At 46.0% G+C, this 15,933-nt stretch overlaps 1 protein-coding gene and 1 long non-coding RNA gene across 4 annotated transcripts in view; one reads left to right on the forward strand and one right to left on the reverse strand.

Moving 5' to 3' along the window:
* The window catches only part of LOC142765381 (uncharacterized), a 112,491-nt gene extending 108,554 nt beyond the window's left edge, over positions 1-3,937 (forward strand). For both annotated transcript variants that reach the window (XR_012884218.1, XR_012884219.1), the window contains exons 3-4: positions 1,838-1,996; positions 3,765-3,937. This is a non-coding gene — a long non-coding RNA (uncharacterized LOC142765381). The remainder of the gene's footprint in view (positions 1-1,837; positions 1,997-3,764) is intronic.
* LOC119167456 (protein-cysteine N-palmitoyltransferase HHAT) overlaps positions 1-15,933 on the reverse strand; it is a 63,225-nt gene that overhangs the window by 33,718 nt on the left and 13,574 nt on the right. For both annotated transcript variants that reach the window (XM_075866251.1, XM_037418929.2), the window contains exons 3-4: positions 4,516-4,583; positions 1,874-1,984 (exon numbers count right to left, since the gene is read on the reverse strand). In XM_075866251.1, coding sequence (XP_075722366.1) covers positions 1,874-1,984; positions 4,516-4,583 — 179 coding nt within the window. The remainder of the gene's footprint in view (positions 1-1,873; positions 1,985-4,515; positions 4,584-15,933) is intronic.

The following is a 15,933-nucleotide window of genomic DNA, read 5'->3' on the forward strand; positions in this document are numbered from 1 at the left end:
CAATAGATGGCGATGTGTTTATATGTCCTTGGGAATAATGTAAGAAGATGATTTTAGTGGTTTTCACAGCCTATCCACGGAGTGAATGATGATGAGTTGAGCGAAGTACCTGTCCAGCCGTCGGTGCGTCCATCCGTTCGTGCTTCCATCCATCAGTCCATTCGTACTTCTGGTTGTCCGTCCGTGCATCCTTGCCTCTGTCCGTACTTTGAGTCCGTCCGTGCGTCCATTCGTTTGTCTGTCTGTGCATGCTTCCGTCTGTATGTCTCTCCATCCGTCCGTCCATGCGTCCATTCTTTTCTGCTTCCTTCCCTCTGTCCATCCGTCTGTCTGTCCGTCGATGCTTCCATCCTTTTGTGTTTCCGTCCGTCCGCCCATGCTCTTGTCCGTCCGTCTGTCTGTCCATCTAAACTTCCGTCCATCCGTCCGTGTGTCTTTGCTTTCATCTGTCCGTCCGTGAGTACATCCGTCTGTTCATCAGTGCGTCAGCGCTTCTGTCTGCCCGTCCGTGCTTCTGTTCATCAGTCCGTGCGACTGTCCATGAGTCTGTCAGTGCTTCTCTTCAAACGTAAATCCGTCTGGACGCATGGATGGATGGACACATGGACGCGCATACAGACGCTTCGCCCCGCTCATCCTCATTCAATCTGTAGATATGCTCCAATTTTTTGACAACATAGGGCAATAGGCCTAGAGGCGAAAACACACACAGACACAGACACAGACACACACACACACACACACACACACACCTTTTTTTTTTTTAAAGCTTGTTACTATTGCGAATGGCGCCTTGTCTAAGTTCGCAGCTGCAAACAGGCTGCCCAAGGTTCCCTGCTGCATTGCTGGTTGGAACGACAGCCCGACGTGCCTGGCTACATGACTCCTGGTGAAGAAATGGGCTTCGACATCACAGAGGCCACTGCTACCATCCTCATCAACGTTTACCCATCCTCAAGACCATTGGCTCGCATCCCACTTCGTTGTTCGTTTTTGGACTTTCTGCATTCAACGACAACTTTGCATTTAAAATAAACACACACACACACACACACACACACACACACACACACACACACACACACACACACACACACACACACACACACACACACACACACACACCACCCACGCAACACACACACACACGCACACACACACACACGAACTCCAAAAACTCAAGTGGGGGAAATACACTGCTGCTGCATATCGACCTGCTAATTCCTGAGAAGCTAACTAGTTTATTTATTACAGTTTTATGCTGCACTCACTAGGTTTTACCCATGTTATTTTTTTAACTAATTGGCTTTTTCAAATAAAAATAAAAATTTGGGAAGTTTCCCCTCTTCATTTATGTTAGATTGGCTTGAGCCCGTTATACCTCCTGGTGGTACGGGCTACCGCCCTTTTTCCTTTTAGTTATTTTTACATATAGGGGGCGGAAAAAGCACACACACACACACACACACACACACACACACACACACACACACACACACACACACACACACACACACACACACACACACACACACACACACACACACACACACACACACACACACACACACACACACACACACACACACACACACACACACGTGTTCGTAACTAACTACCAGTTCATATGTTGTGTTAATGAATTGATGTTGTTACAGGGGATCCCATGACCTTACAGTGTCCGGCTAACTGCGTTAAATGTCAATTTGTCTATATTAGGCGTTAGAAACTATACCGGCTCAGTTGCAGACACGTTGCAGGAACTCGGCTGACCTGTTTTTATCAATATTTCTGAATCTACAAGAAAGGTATATGACATGAATACGACTACTTGCAGCTCACGAAGGTTGACGTGTTCAACGCGTGCGCTTACCGAAGGTGCCACGTGGGCTGTTATCCGGGCAAGCACAGGATGCAGCAGGTACCACTTCCACCCGGTGGCCATGACGTACGTCGTTGTCCGCCATTCCCAGTTTTGATTGTCCTACGTGACCAGGTAAGGCATCGTCATAAGTGGGCATCAACTTCGATTATTCCCACGTACGTCTCGAATGCACCAAATTAAAAAAGAGAGAAAGCTTTGTTACGAGTGCGGTCTATAACTTAAAACCAGATGTCTGCTCTGGATTCATATCGTCGAGTAAAACCACTCCTGCCCTTCGCAATGCACACAGAACTATGAAGGTAAAAATAAACGACAGATAGATTGCTACTAAAGTCGCGAAACAAAATAATAGGAACTGGGGTAAATAAATTAAGGACGGGGGAATCATCCACCCGTGTGTTCAAAGGGTTGGGGCGACTCTTGCAATCGTCTTCCCTGGGTATCGATCTTTCAAAAAAAAAAAAAAAAAACCTTTGAATTGGTTCACAAGTACGTGAAGCGTGTTCCATTCGCTTCGCGCCTGTTTATTTTGGAGTGTGTATACATGTGTTGAATACACTGAAACCATGTGAGGAAGGAGCTCTGGATGATTCAGCAGGCCGAGAAAGCTGCCGGGATACACGGCCTCATCTTTAACTCTTAGGCGGGAGCCCAGCCCAGCAATCTGCCGGAAATTAGTAAAGTTTACCTCGCTATTTGCAATTACGCAAGCGAAAACCATTTGACCATTTTCCGAGAAGATCCTACTCGGATGCTATTTGTTTTCTATTTCTTTTCAGATTATAATTTTTCATTTAAACAGAAACTAAAAGGTATATGATAAAAATCAATCTGCTGCCAAGAGAAGATACGTGCTCCTGGTAATTTTTCCGGATTTACCTTACTGTAAATAAGGCTGATGATGATGATGATGATGGTGATCAAATAATAAAACATAAAAATGCTACCTCTACAGCAAGCCAGCAACTCATTGTACTTTATTCGCAAACACCGCAGCTCTATATACCATTTTAGCTATCACAGGAGTGTGAAAGTAGCACAGTTGTACCAGGAAAACAAAATTGTTAGAGTTTCACTATTGATGCTCACAAGAAAAGAATTACCGAAATGCTTTAGCTTCTGTGCTAGTAAGTTAATAGACAATGGTAAAGAAAAGTATTTTGCCCAAAGGGAAGGATGTCACCGGGTGAAAAATTTCAGTGCAACAAAACTGTTGCAATGTGTCAGCATGCGAAAAAAAAAAAGCGTGAACAGGCTAGTACAAATTTTACAAAGCACTCGTCTTAGAAATAAAAAAGAATTCATAAATTTTGTACTCAAGGTGGGTAGCAGATAATCTTCAACAAAAACCATTCAGGCCAAATTTCTGAATAGGCCGCCACTTTCTTGATCCCATACAGAAGTTTGTGGACGTAGGGCACGACGAGAAATCCTCGCCTTCCCCCTCTATACTTCAATTTCGACATATTAAGCTTCACTACCAGCTACAAATATACAAATGGTCTTCAACGGCGACTCGGCTATGTGGCCAAACGGGAAGATGCTTGAATAAGCGCCCACTGAAGGTAGGCCCGTAGTCATTTCTTTGGGGGGCGGGGGCGGGGGGGCACCTATTGAAGGCCATGAAGAACTTGCGAAACACTCTTTGCATCCGAATTTCGAGGGGCGGGGAGTCTAGAGCACCCCTTTAGCTACGGGCCCGGCTGGAACATTCGTATGCTATTAGGTCAAGTAATGGACAACACTTGGCAGTAAATTGTAGTTCACCGTGATAAAGAACCCCAGGTAATCTCGATTTCTGGAGCCCTCCACTACGGCGTCTCTCGTGGCCATATGGTGGTAATGGGACGTTAAACCCTACATATCGTCATTTTTGCAGATCATGCGCTGATTGCAAGCCACTCTGCGAGGAGCCAAAAGCATCGGGGCGTGCCAGAAAAAAGACGGTCACGTGAAATATTGGAAGCGTCAGGGATCATGAAGCTTGGTCTAGATAAATGACCCTGTGATTATCTACACAAAATAAAGGCTAGAATTTCTAGGGTTGATAAAGAGCCTTGAATATATTGCGTGACACTATCGTAAATACTTGGGCACGTTGTGTGTTGTCATAAATGAAAGTCGGATGTATTCAAAAAATTTCCTTAATCTACTCCCGTCCTGCCTACTTCTACTGGTACTGCGTCACGCACACCATTTTATATCGATTTCGACATCGTACCACCTAGCCCCCGAACAGATGTTACTTTCACGAATATAGAGCCTCTTATATTTTATAGCATTGGTACGCAACGTTTGCTTAGCCTTCATCCATGCAAATCAACTGCTGAAAGTGTGGGCGCTGACCATGGAAGAGCACGGGTGAACAAAAAAAAAGAGACATACGTAGAAACAACAACAGCTAAAAGATTGACGCCACACAGACGCCTAATTTTCCAGACCACAAAGTTTTTTTTTGAGACCACGAGGTAATTCCTGATCATGAGGTTCACCGAAAACACTTATCCATGGTGAAAGTTCAGGAGGGACTACCCTGCAAAAGAATCTACCTTAAAACATCGCAATTTGTACTTGTAGTAGGTAGAGTGACCGTAACACCCCGAACCAAATGTAACCCACCGCTTTCTTACCTGCTTTTGCTTCAGGCCAAATGGGCTGTCATCGAAGGAAGTCCGCATATGGTGGAGTATAAAGTCATCTAATAAATAAATAAATGAATAAATAAATAAATAAATAAATAAATAAATAAATAAATAAATAATAAATAAATAAATAAATAAATATTGTTCCAAGTTCAAGTTAACACATGAGGCACCCGCTGGGGGGGGGGGGGTTAAGTAGAGTCTAGCATAACTTTGAAGATGTGTGGTTTACTGAGGGCCATTCTTAGTTACCTACAAATAAAGCAACAATACGTCGAAATCGGAAGAAAGCAGATTAACAGAATGTTCGACGTCTTGTGGCTTGCTTTGTTGTTAACTATGTATGTACCAACTTGCCCAAGAAGCAACTCTCCTGAGCTGATGCACATCTAGGCCCAAATACACCACTGTTCTTAAACTCCGGCTCCGAAGGAATATAACCGCCGTGGTAGAGTCGAACCCGTGTTCTTGCTGCATGAAACAGATGAAGTTCTTCTGCTGACGAAGTAAGTGTGAAGTCGTACAACTGAAGAGAGAACTGGGAAGTCGAAGATCCTAGATAGGCCTATTCACAGTGATGCGTATTTGTGGACTTGATAAATCTTGCCTGCGATTCCTGTCGTATAATGTCTCTCACTTAGCACGGGAAACCTTGCATTGCAATAAAAAAGACTAAGACCTAAAAGTTTCGGTCGTGAAGATTCTGTGAAATAGAAAGAACAACAGAGAGAAATTTATTTATTGATTGATTGGGACATTGCTTGCCTCACATTTATGACATGAAAAAGAATTGGGAACATACATAGTGAAAAGAACCTAAAGGAAAGGCAAGAAAAGAAAGGCGGAAGCTTGCGATGAGAAATTCGGACCCAGGGGGCGGGTACCGGAGCTGATGCCTTGAGGGAGGAGGAAAAGATCTGGGGAGCGGGATTGCTGCTTCCGGTCGCCAACGAGTTGACCTGTAGTTTACTATGAGCACAGTCAGTGTGGCACTGCAAAACTCGAGGGCTCTTACATGCCGACTGAACTGGCTGGCCGATACGTTCTTTATAACCAGCGGGTGGTCATTGAATAAGACTTGCAGTAGCTGCCGTGTTTTTCCTTGACCGACAGCCTCAACGAAGGTTTGCTGCAGAGAATGGCTGCATCATCAGCTGCTGAGGTCTAATCAAGAAAATCCTAAGACATTCTTTCACTGTTGCACGAATACGGGCCTGTGAATGCTTCTTTGCTTTTTGTGCCGACAAAAACACAAAATTACATAATTGTGATCTCGTGCACATGCTTATCATGTCTTTGGACGCATACAGGGCGCAATCTCTTCACTGAATTCTGTGTATCACTTGCATAGCATGCGTGCAGCTTCCCCGAAACGCGCACCACGGGTCATCAGCTTGCGCCGCAATCTAAGTGATATTCGCACCGGCGAGCCAGTTCGGGCGGCCTGGGTAAGCGCGTGAGACTTGGAACGCCACGCTGGCAGTGTAAACATCATGCACTACATGCTAACTCGTTAGCGACCGGAAGAAGCATTCGACATAACCATCGTGAGAGCGCAACAAAACAGAACATACAGGAAGAAGCAGACGCGGACCGGAGCAAAGCACGAAGTCACACAACAGTCAACTCTTTTTGGATGCAGCATTCCTTCACCGTAGACGTTCTCCTCCCCACTCTGTATCTCAGTGCAACACACTAGCTCCATGAACAGCGAGCCGCAAGTGCTGCCACGTGTGCTGGCAGCTGCGTACTCCGCGTGTCCTGCTTCGACACGTAAGTATTGTACTCGGGTCTTAGTGCGATCACCATCGCTTCACAGCTGGTGGACTAACTTTTGCCTTTCTTCATTTTTTGATGGACCAGTGGTAAGTAGAGGAATTTATCCAATTTTCTTGGCACGTACCCTTTCATTATGATGACAGTTTTTTTATAGGCCGCACACCCAAAGTACGGCTAGCTTAAACAGCTTGGCTGTTTAGACACCATCGATATTCTAAGGCACTTGTAGTAGTGTAGTAACGTGTAGCTAGCGTGCGACCTGACAGTCACTGGATGATATCTGAGCCACGTTGGCGACATTCCGATTGAGACGGAATGTGTAAAGCCCGCGTGCTTAGATTAGGTGCACTCAAGAACACCGGATGGTCAAGCATTTCGGGAGTCCTCCGCTGTGGCGTCCCTAATAATCATATCGTGGTTTGCTGGCCTGTAAAACCAAAAGAATTCGTTAACAATTAGCTAGCGAAGATATTTTATCAATTCAATTACTTTTATCACTGGTTTGCGAGTCCCCCGTGGTCGAGAAGTGGTTACGGTTTTCGGCTGCTGATCGTGAAGGTCGTGGGTTTGATACCGGCCACAGCAGTTGCATTTCAATGGAGGCGAAATGGTAGAGGCTCGCGCACTGTGTGATGTCAGCGCACATCAAAGAACACCAGATAGTCTAAATTTCCGAAACCTTCAACTATAGCTTCTCTTATGATCATAAATTGATTTTGGGACATGCATGAAACCCTAGGTATTGTTATCATTGAAGTTTTTAAACCATTTTTGTAGCTCATTTTCTCGTTTGTATAGACTGTGCAGGCATACATTACACTGTTTAGAAAAACAAACGTTGTAGCAGGTCAGCGTTGTTGTCTGCGTGCTTCTTTCATTAGCCATATGTCCTTAAAGTTTTTATTTAAAATGTTCATTTTATTTTAAGTGTGACGCGTAGGCTCTATGCAAGGTCGACGCGGCAGCGCCCGCTCTGCGCACGCTTTATCCGCGGGTGGTGCGACGGCTTCGCCAAACAAGACGAGGCGGAAGTGTTCCAGCGCATGTGGTATGAAAAGGTCAGGCTATTTCTTATTATGAAAACAATTGGGCAGGAAGGATGTCGCGAATGCTTTTCTTCCGTCTCCCTGCGCTCATTGGTACACCATGGCCGCTGTCACGGCAGGTGCTGTCGGTGATCGTGTGAGCATCTAGTGTTTGGCTGCGAGCTAGTCAGAACATGCTTGTCGAACTATATTTTAAAGCGATTGTTTACTACTATACGTACAGATGAATGAACAACAAACCTTAATTAACCTTAAAAGGAGGTAGATTCGCAGACATAGACTTAAGGTATCAGAACAACGCTAACGCTGACAATGCTCATCCCATCTCTTCTCTGGTGTGGCCACCTGTACGCTAACCCTCTGTTATCATAAAAACGTACCAACTAGTCGAAATTTTTGCGGTTTGAATCCATCTTGATGTACACGATTCACTTAAATTTTCATCGCCCTCATCACTTTGTCTTCCGGAAAAGACAGCGACTCTGATAAAAACTAAGCTTGATACTAGTCTCCTTGTACAGTGGAGGTACGTCTCTTGGATTAGGGGCCAGAAGAAATGCTGCAGCAATGCACGGTGGACTGTTTTTAAAACGTTCCGTAGACACGCGTGGCATGCGTAGCTTTGCGTATACTTATTTAGGCGGTCACGTACATACATACAAGGAATAGACCGATTCACGCCTTTAGGAGCTTCGCCCCTAAATGTCCTTTCTTTCTTGCGCCCTGCTAGTGATGGATATCCGCTGCCATCACCGTGCCAATGGACGCGCGTTGTTGCTTTATCTAGTCGAGCACGCCTTCCATGCAGGTCACGTATCTTACGCCGTGATCCAAGCTCAGCCCTACCAAGAGGACATTTGTTTTATTCATTTGTTTATTTATCTTTATGGATCACCTTGAGTGGCAGGTCCCGCTGTAGTGGTCTAGTAGCTAAGGCACTCGGCCGCAAGTCGCGGGATCAAATCGTGGCGGCGGCGGCTGCATTTTCGGTGGAGGCGAAATTGCTGTAGGCCCGCATGCTCAGGTTTGGGTGCACGTTAAAGAACTGGAGGTTGTCGATATTTTCGCATCCCTCCACTACGGTTTATCTCATAATCAGACGTTGGTTTTGGGACGTTAAACCACACATATAATCATCCAACATAGCAGAAAGGTGGGTGGACGGATATTTCTAACACGAAAGCCTTTATACCGCAGTACCCCTAATCTCCACTTACGTATTTCCGTCAAGGATATGACGATGTAAAATACATACTAAAAGCCTACAAAAACTAGAAGGAAACATTATTTCGCGTGCAGCGTCGAACCAGCAACCTCTCTATCCACAGGGCGCGGCGCTAACCACTATGCCACGTTATAGCGGCTTTATGCCATGGAGCATAAGTTGTCGAGGATGCTAACGGGAAGTCATTTGTGTACACCATTTGGTGGTCCTCAAAGCTCCAAAACTTTAGCGTGTTTTCGGTATCAGTAGCGAGATGGCGCGATGGTCTCGCGTTGGGTGCGTTGGGGGCGATCTAATGGTCGCCGCCTCCACGGAGCGTGGTCCCTCCTGCGCACGCGCTTATCAGACTCGTCATTCGGGAGAGGACGAAAGTCGCCGCCACTGCCACGGCCGCGTTTACGTAAGGAGCGCGCTGCTGACGCACGACAACGCATATAGGAATTTCTCGCACCGTGTGATGAAGTACGAATTGTGATAGTTTGCGCTGGACCTGTATACTTGTGTGTTCGTTTCATGCGTCTTTCTTTCTGTGTGAACAGGGCGCTTGAACTGTGGAGATATGGTACTTGTTAGTCCGCACTCGTCCGGTCTATGCTAATTTCGTGCGTGCTTTCTGCTTGAGGTGTGCGCTGCAAGTTTCTAGCGGCTTGCTGTTCTTCACCTGACTTAGCAATTTGTTGCTGTTGCTGAAAAAATGTACAATAAACTCTCAAATAGCCCGGTGAATACCCGTTTCACTTTCGTGTAATGCCGGTTCCTAGATGGAGGGATGAGTCACGTTTTTTTTTAATCTTGTGGGCGTAGACATTTTTACGCGTTTCTTAAAGCGGTCATGACATGATGACCGAACAATTTACAGTTTTCAATAAAAAACTGAGGCAGAGGTTCAAACATGGGTGTAGACGTGTGAAAACTAGACTGTAAAAGATTATTTTCCTCTAAAACGAGCCGTAGAAGTCGTCAACTGTAAACTCCGCCCACCGTCATTTCGCAATGGCGTGCGTGACGTCACAACCAGTAAGGACCAGTGCCGTCGTCTGCTACCAAACAGAACCATCCGCACGCGGTGATTGTGTTCACTGTGTTTCGTGTGGTGCTAGCCATGCTGTGCGTACGAGTCAGTGTGTTGCAAGTGTAGAGGCATGTTACCGGTACCATCGCCATGCCGTCGGCCCCATCATAACCTCACAATTTAGGCAGTAGTTCATCGAGCCGCAGAAATAGAGACGACGTCGTGTACGCTGCGCATTTTGACTTCGGCCGGATCACCGCCAGGTCAAGCGACGAAGAAAGCGTCGAGGACGGGGCGAATTCAAATGTCACTGACCTCGCCGTTGCGCCAGGCTTTGCAGACGGCTCTCCACAATGATGAGTAGAGAGAGAGAGAGATAAAGATGCAAGGAAAGGCAGGGAGGTTAAGCAGACGCACATCCGGTTTGCTACCCCGCACTGGGGAAGGGATAAAGAGTAGAAAAGAGGTTGCAGAAAGATGAGAAGGTACACACAATCACGAGCACACTCGGGGAGCACACACAGTCTACAGGCGGTCGCTCAGGTTTGTTGACTTTAGGTAAAGTAGCAGTGCTTTAGTTGCTTTCTGCGCAACTGAGGCAGATGGCCAAGGTCCTAGTATCTTCTGCACACAAAATGGTCCGGGGTCAAGTTGATTCAAAAACATCCGGAGCTGGCATCGCTGTGTGTCGTAGCAAGCGCAGCTGCACAGGACGTGTTCGATGGTCTCTTCAGCTCCGCAGTAGTCGCATGTAGGAGTGTCTGCCATACCAGTGCGAAAGGAGTACACCTTTGTAAATGCAACACCCAACCAAAGGCGGCATAACAGTGTCGCATCGGAGCGGGCGGAGCGGGAAAGCTGTGATGGTAGCTTTAGCTTGAGCGAAGGATCCAGTTCATAAAATTGACACCTTTGGAAGCTGGTAGACGACCAGAACGTGCGTGTGAGATCTCGAGCCAGCAGGTAAAGTTGTCTTGCTGCATCATTCCTTGATAGAGGAGTCGGGACTACGCGGGTTTCTTCATGGGCTGAGTAGGTTTATTTTAAGCGTGCCTGGTTGACAAGCGAGCTTGGGATACGGGAGTCTGTCGACGCTCCATTCGCGAACAAATTTTTCTTCGCGCATTGGAATGGGTAAAACGTGAAGATTTTTGTTTGCTAGCATACGTGCATGCCCGACTTCGGTGCTTAACCTAATCAATAAGTGATCGTAACAATGCTGCGCGTTGGGACCGTTGTTTTTCCATCAGTTGTTGGGTGCGGCCTACGTAAATACTAGCCGAAGCGAAGGTCATGTCAGTGCAGCGCTAGGGTTACTCACGATACACATTTAGGCAGAATACATGCTTCAATTTTGTTTATAGAATTAGGTTCTGGTAAAAAGATAGCAAGTATGACACTTAACCACTTAGTACTGCCTGCGAGGGGTTTCAATAAATATTTATCCGTAGAGGTAAATGGCATACCCGTTGCACAATCCCAGGATACTTTTTGACCTCAGACAGATTGGGAAAAATTGTTTGCTGCAAGTACCAGCGCTACATGAGCAATGCTACACAGAGTGCTTTATGGGCTACGCGATGACATTGTTTCAACTATTTCAAGTTATTTAGTCGCAGCTGTAAGTTGAACAACGCCCGAAAAAGCTCGGTTGAAAGTGCAGCTGACAACGTAACACAGTCGTCATCCGGAATGCAGACCATGCAGCAGTTCTTCCAGCAAGCGGCTTGTTAAGACACGGCTAGCGAGGGCACCAGTATTGCCCGACTCTCGGGCCCCTCAGTAGCTTACAAAAATATTCGATTACAAATTTGAGGCATCACAAAATGCGCTAACATTTCGCGAGCTTGTCTATGAAGGTACAAAGACCAACCCCCGCAGCAGAGCTTGTGGTCGAAAATTGGTTGTCTTTTAGGAATACCGTGTCTTGACGATCGAAGAGTACTGTGTACTTCAACATATAGGAGAGTGGTGAGCTGTCTCGCGGCTCAACTGTTTCGAGTGTGAAAGAGTATTGTTTTAAAAAAATATTTACTCTATGTACAGGGCATAAATTAGGTGTGACAAACCAGTATTCAGGGATATATTCACAGCTTCGAAATAGTACATCGCAAAGAACTTACTTTCGAACAGGACAAACGGCGGAAGTCCGATCAGCATTACAAGAAATGCACATAACGGTCAATAGACACAATAGATGATAAGGTAAATGGGTAGGTCAACATGGTCTTCTGTCGTGCACATAAACTTGATGGTAGATTCGACAGATCTTCAGATAACTAGGTGAACCGCACCTTCATTAAACTCTCTGTAATCCTGTCGCCGACTAAGTACCGTATTCAGGCAGAAAATGTTAACTAGGCTGAAATGGTAATGACGGGCTACTGGCCATCACCCCTTATACCACCAGCATGCTGAATTGAAAGGCCCTGCTGTCCCTTTTGATGTGTTTAAAAAATGTGGGCAACGATGTTCAGTGTTTATGAAAGTGTTCCACGATTTAGAGCAATTTATACTATAATATGAGAGAGCTTCGCCATTAAACTTACTATTTCCATATCAAACACGCCACCTTACCAACACTGACTCTGGAGAGTGCACCCCCCCCCCCCCATAGTGTGTCCTCATATCTGCAGATCTGACGACACAGACAGAACACGCGTCTCTTTTTCTCATTCGTAAGCTTTTATAGTGCGAATTTTCAAGCACACCCACACTATTCTTTTATCGAGACACATAAAAAATCAAATGGTGTTGTTTTGCGTGGCACAGCGACATCATTATGAGGTAGGCGTATCCGATGAAGCACTTTCAAGGCAACCGACAATCGGAGCCCTTATGAATCAGCAAGCACCAACAGACAGTTCAATGTCATTCTCACTCTTTACGGTATTCGCCCCACCAGCCCTCTGGCAGAGGAGGCCTTAGGCGGGCTGAGCCCCGTAACTGTCTGCATCTGGTGCGACACCTCAACAGTAGCTCACAAAGAATGGGGGTAAGGAGGGATTAAAAGAATAGGTTTGAAAGGTATATATATATATATATATATATATATATATATATATATATATATATATATATATATATATATATATGGGTGCGGGTACAGGGAGAAACAGAAGTAAAGAGAAGGTAGGAAAAATGAACATGGTCGCAGGAGTCCGAGCACGGGGCACCACTGGCGAGAGCTTTTGTCGGCAACAGGAGATGGCGTAGGGCCAAGCCAGTCGGCCAGAGCTACGCTGTCGTCGTCATCGGAAACCGGCGTCAAGAGGTGGCGCAGGACCAACCCGGTTGGCCAGAGCTGCACTGTCGTCAGAGATCGCGAGGGCACAACCGGTTGGCACGGAATCCAGCGAGCGAGGAGAATAAGAACACGACCGGCTGGCCTACACTTCGCCATGGTTATTGAAAGTCGGGGAGACCCCATCCCCGCTGTGGACTGAACGCAATGAAGTTGAGGATATTCAGCCCTACATATGGTCGGGTAAGCGTCGTTGGTCTAAAAGGAAAGCATTAACGGACACTTTGAATATATAAACATACTGGAAGAAGTCTACAGGGAATCAACTGCAAACATAGTGCTTCATAAAGGAAGCATTTGATTGATTTGTGGGGTTTAACGTCCCAGAACCACCATATGATTATGAGAGACGCCGTAGTGGAGGGCTCCGGAAATTTCGACCACCTGGGGTTCTTTAACGTGCACCCAAATCTGAGTGCACGGGCCTACAACATTTCCGCCTCCATCGGAAATGCAGCCGCCACAGCCGGGATTTGATCCCGCGACCTGCGGGTCAGCAGCCGAGTACCTTAGCCACTAGACCACCGTGGCGGGGCTCATAAAGGAAGCAACAGAATACCAATCAAGAAGGGTATAAGGCAGGGGGATACAATCTTCCCCATGCTAATTACCGCGTGCTTACAGGAGGTTTTCAGAAGCCTAGAATGGGAACAGTTAGAGATAAGAGTTAATGAAGGATACCTTATTAACCTGCGCTTCGCCGATGACATTGCATTGCTCAGTAACTCAGGGTACGAATTGCAACTCATGATTACGGAGTTAGACAAGGAGAGCAGAAAGGCGGGTCTGAAAATTAATCTGCAGAAAACTAAAGTAATGTACAACAACCCCGAAAGAGAACAGCGCTTCGAGATAGGTAATAGTGCACTTGAAGTTGTAAAATACCATGTCTGCTTAGGACAGGTAATAACCGTGGAGCCGAACCACGAGACTGAATTAACTAGAAGAATAAGAATGGGGTGGAGCACATTTGGCAAGAACTTCGTATAATGACAGGTAGATTGCGACTATCCCTCAAGAGCAAGGTAAAAATCAGCTGTGTATTGCCGGTACTTAGCTACAGAGCGGAGACCTAAAGACTTACAAAGATGGCTCAGTTTAAATTGTGGACGACACAGCGAGCAATAGGAAGGAAAAATAGTAGGTGTAACCTTAAGAGACAAGAAGAGAACAAAGTGAATCAGAGAACAAACCGGGGTTAAGGATATCATAGTTGAAATCAACGTTAAAGAAACCCAGGGGGTCGAAATTTCCGGAGCCCTCCACTACGGCGTCTCTCATAATCATATGGTGGTTTTGGGACGTTAAACCCCACATATGAATCAAATCATTAGTTCAAATCAAGAAGAGGTAATGGACATGAACTGGGCATGTAGCGCGTACACGGGATGACGGCTGGTCACTAAGGTTAACTAACTGGATTCCCAGAGAAGGCAAGAGGTTTAGGGGGAGACAAAAAGTTAGGTGGGCAGATGAGATAAAGAAGTTTTTGGGGATATAAAATGACAGCAGCAAGCACACGATCGCGTTGACTGGCGGAACATGGGAGAGGCCTTTGTCCTGCATTGGACGTAGTAGACAGGCTGATGATGATGAAGATAAGAGGGTATCCCCATGTATGTCGCAATGGCATTGTTTTTCTGGCCGGTTTGCAGTTGGTGCGAAAGCAAATGGCTAGTATACTTTTATCTTTTTTTGCGAATTAAGCAATGTTTAGCAATAAACTACACAAAAAGAGTCGCAGGCTCACCCCGTTTACGGCCACTTCATCATTACTACCCCACTGATGAGTTAATTTTGTGTTTTGTAGCACTGCCAAACAAGATCTTAGAGGCCTGGTAGAAAGAAGCGCGTGGTTGAGTTCTACTCAGGTAGGTGTAGCAACGATCATAACGGCTCACATAACTGCTTAGGCTTTGCATGCCTAATTAGGACATGATATTGAAGGACGCTGTAGTGGAGGCTCAGGAAATTTAGGCTATCTGGTGTTTTTTAACCTGCTATCACATCTGTAAACGGGCCTCTATGATATTGTCCCCACGGAAATGCCACCATCGTTGCCGAGATTCGAAGACCTTCGCATAGCCAACCATGGCGGGTCATTGTTCACAACAAAACCGTTCGATCCTTCAGTGATCTCTATCAATCAATTTCAATGTAGTACCCTTACAGGTAGGAGAGGAAGAAGGGAAAAAGCAGGGATGTTAGCCAGTTTTTATACTGGTTGGCTACCCACTTCAGGGGGAAGAAGTAAGGAGGACAAACGTTGATATAAAGGCGCATTAACCACAACAAAAAAAATGCTGCCCACATCTTCTCACGGGAGGAACTCGAGTAAATGCATCGCAGAGTAGGGGGGGGGGGCATCGCTTAAATGTTGTGTAATTGGTTATGGTTTGGGAATGCTTAGTTGTTATTTCGTCTTTATTACTCTTACTTGATGCATTCTTGATGAATTCCTTTTAAATTCACAACACGTGGTACTCTTTGGGGACTTTATTTGTGTCTTAGACTTGCACGCAGACGTTCGAGGTCCGGGTCACGGCCGGCCAAACTACAACGCCAGAGAACTTCAACGACAAGTACAACAATTATTTCAGTGATATACATAAAAGTGTACATGGTAGCGATTACGCCTATACTTGGCGTCCAACAGCGTCGAACAGCAGAATTGATTGCATGTGTGCATCCCCCGGTTTCATTACTTACGTTGACGAAATTGGGGTAGTGTCAATAACACCGACACCAGTGTACATTAGTGAGCATTGGCCGGTTATTTTCTCTCTCCGCCTGCCAGCGGGGACGCCAACAATTCACAGACCATGGCGTCTCGATTGCCGCGTCCTCCAGGACTCTCAGGCTACGGAGAAATTATCCCGAGCGTTACGCGCATCGCTCATTGGGGTGGATGTAGCTGATTTGGATCGCCCCAAAGAACAGTGGTGCCATGATTTCAGTGCGTCGGACAGGGGACTTCGCACCCGTATGTCCAAAGATGCGTCATTGGTAATCCAAAAAATATGCATTGCCCACCGTGATC

Source organism: Rhipicephalus microplus, chromosome 6 (assembly GCF_043290135.1).
Source record: "Rhipicephalus microplus isolate Deutch F79 chromosome 6, USDA_Rmic, whole genome shotgun sequence".
Classification (NCBI taxonomy): Eukaryota; Metazoa; Arthropoda; class Arachnida; order Ixodida; family Ixodidae; genus Rhipicephalus; species Rhipicephalus microplus.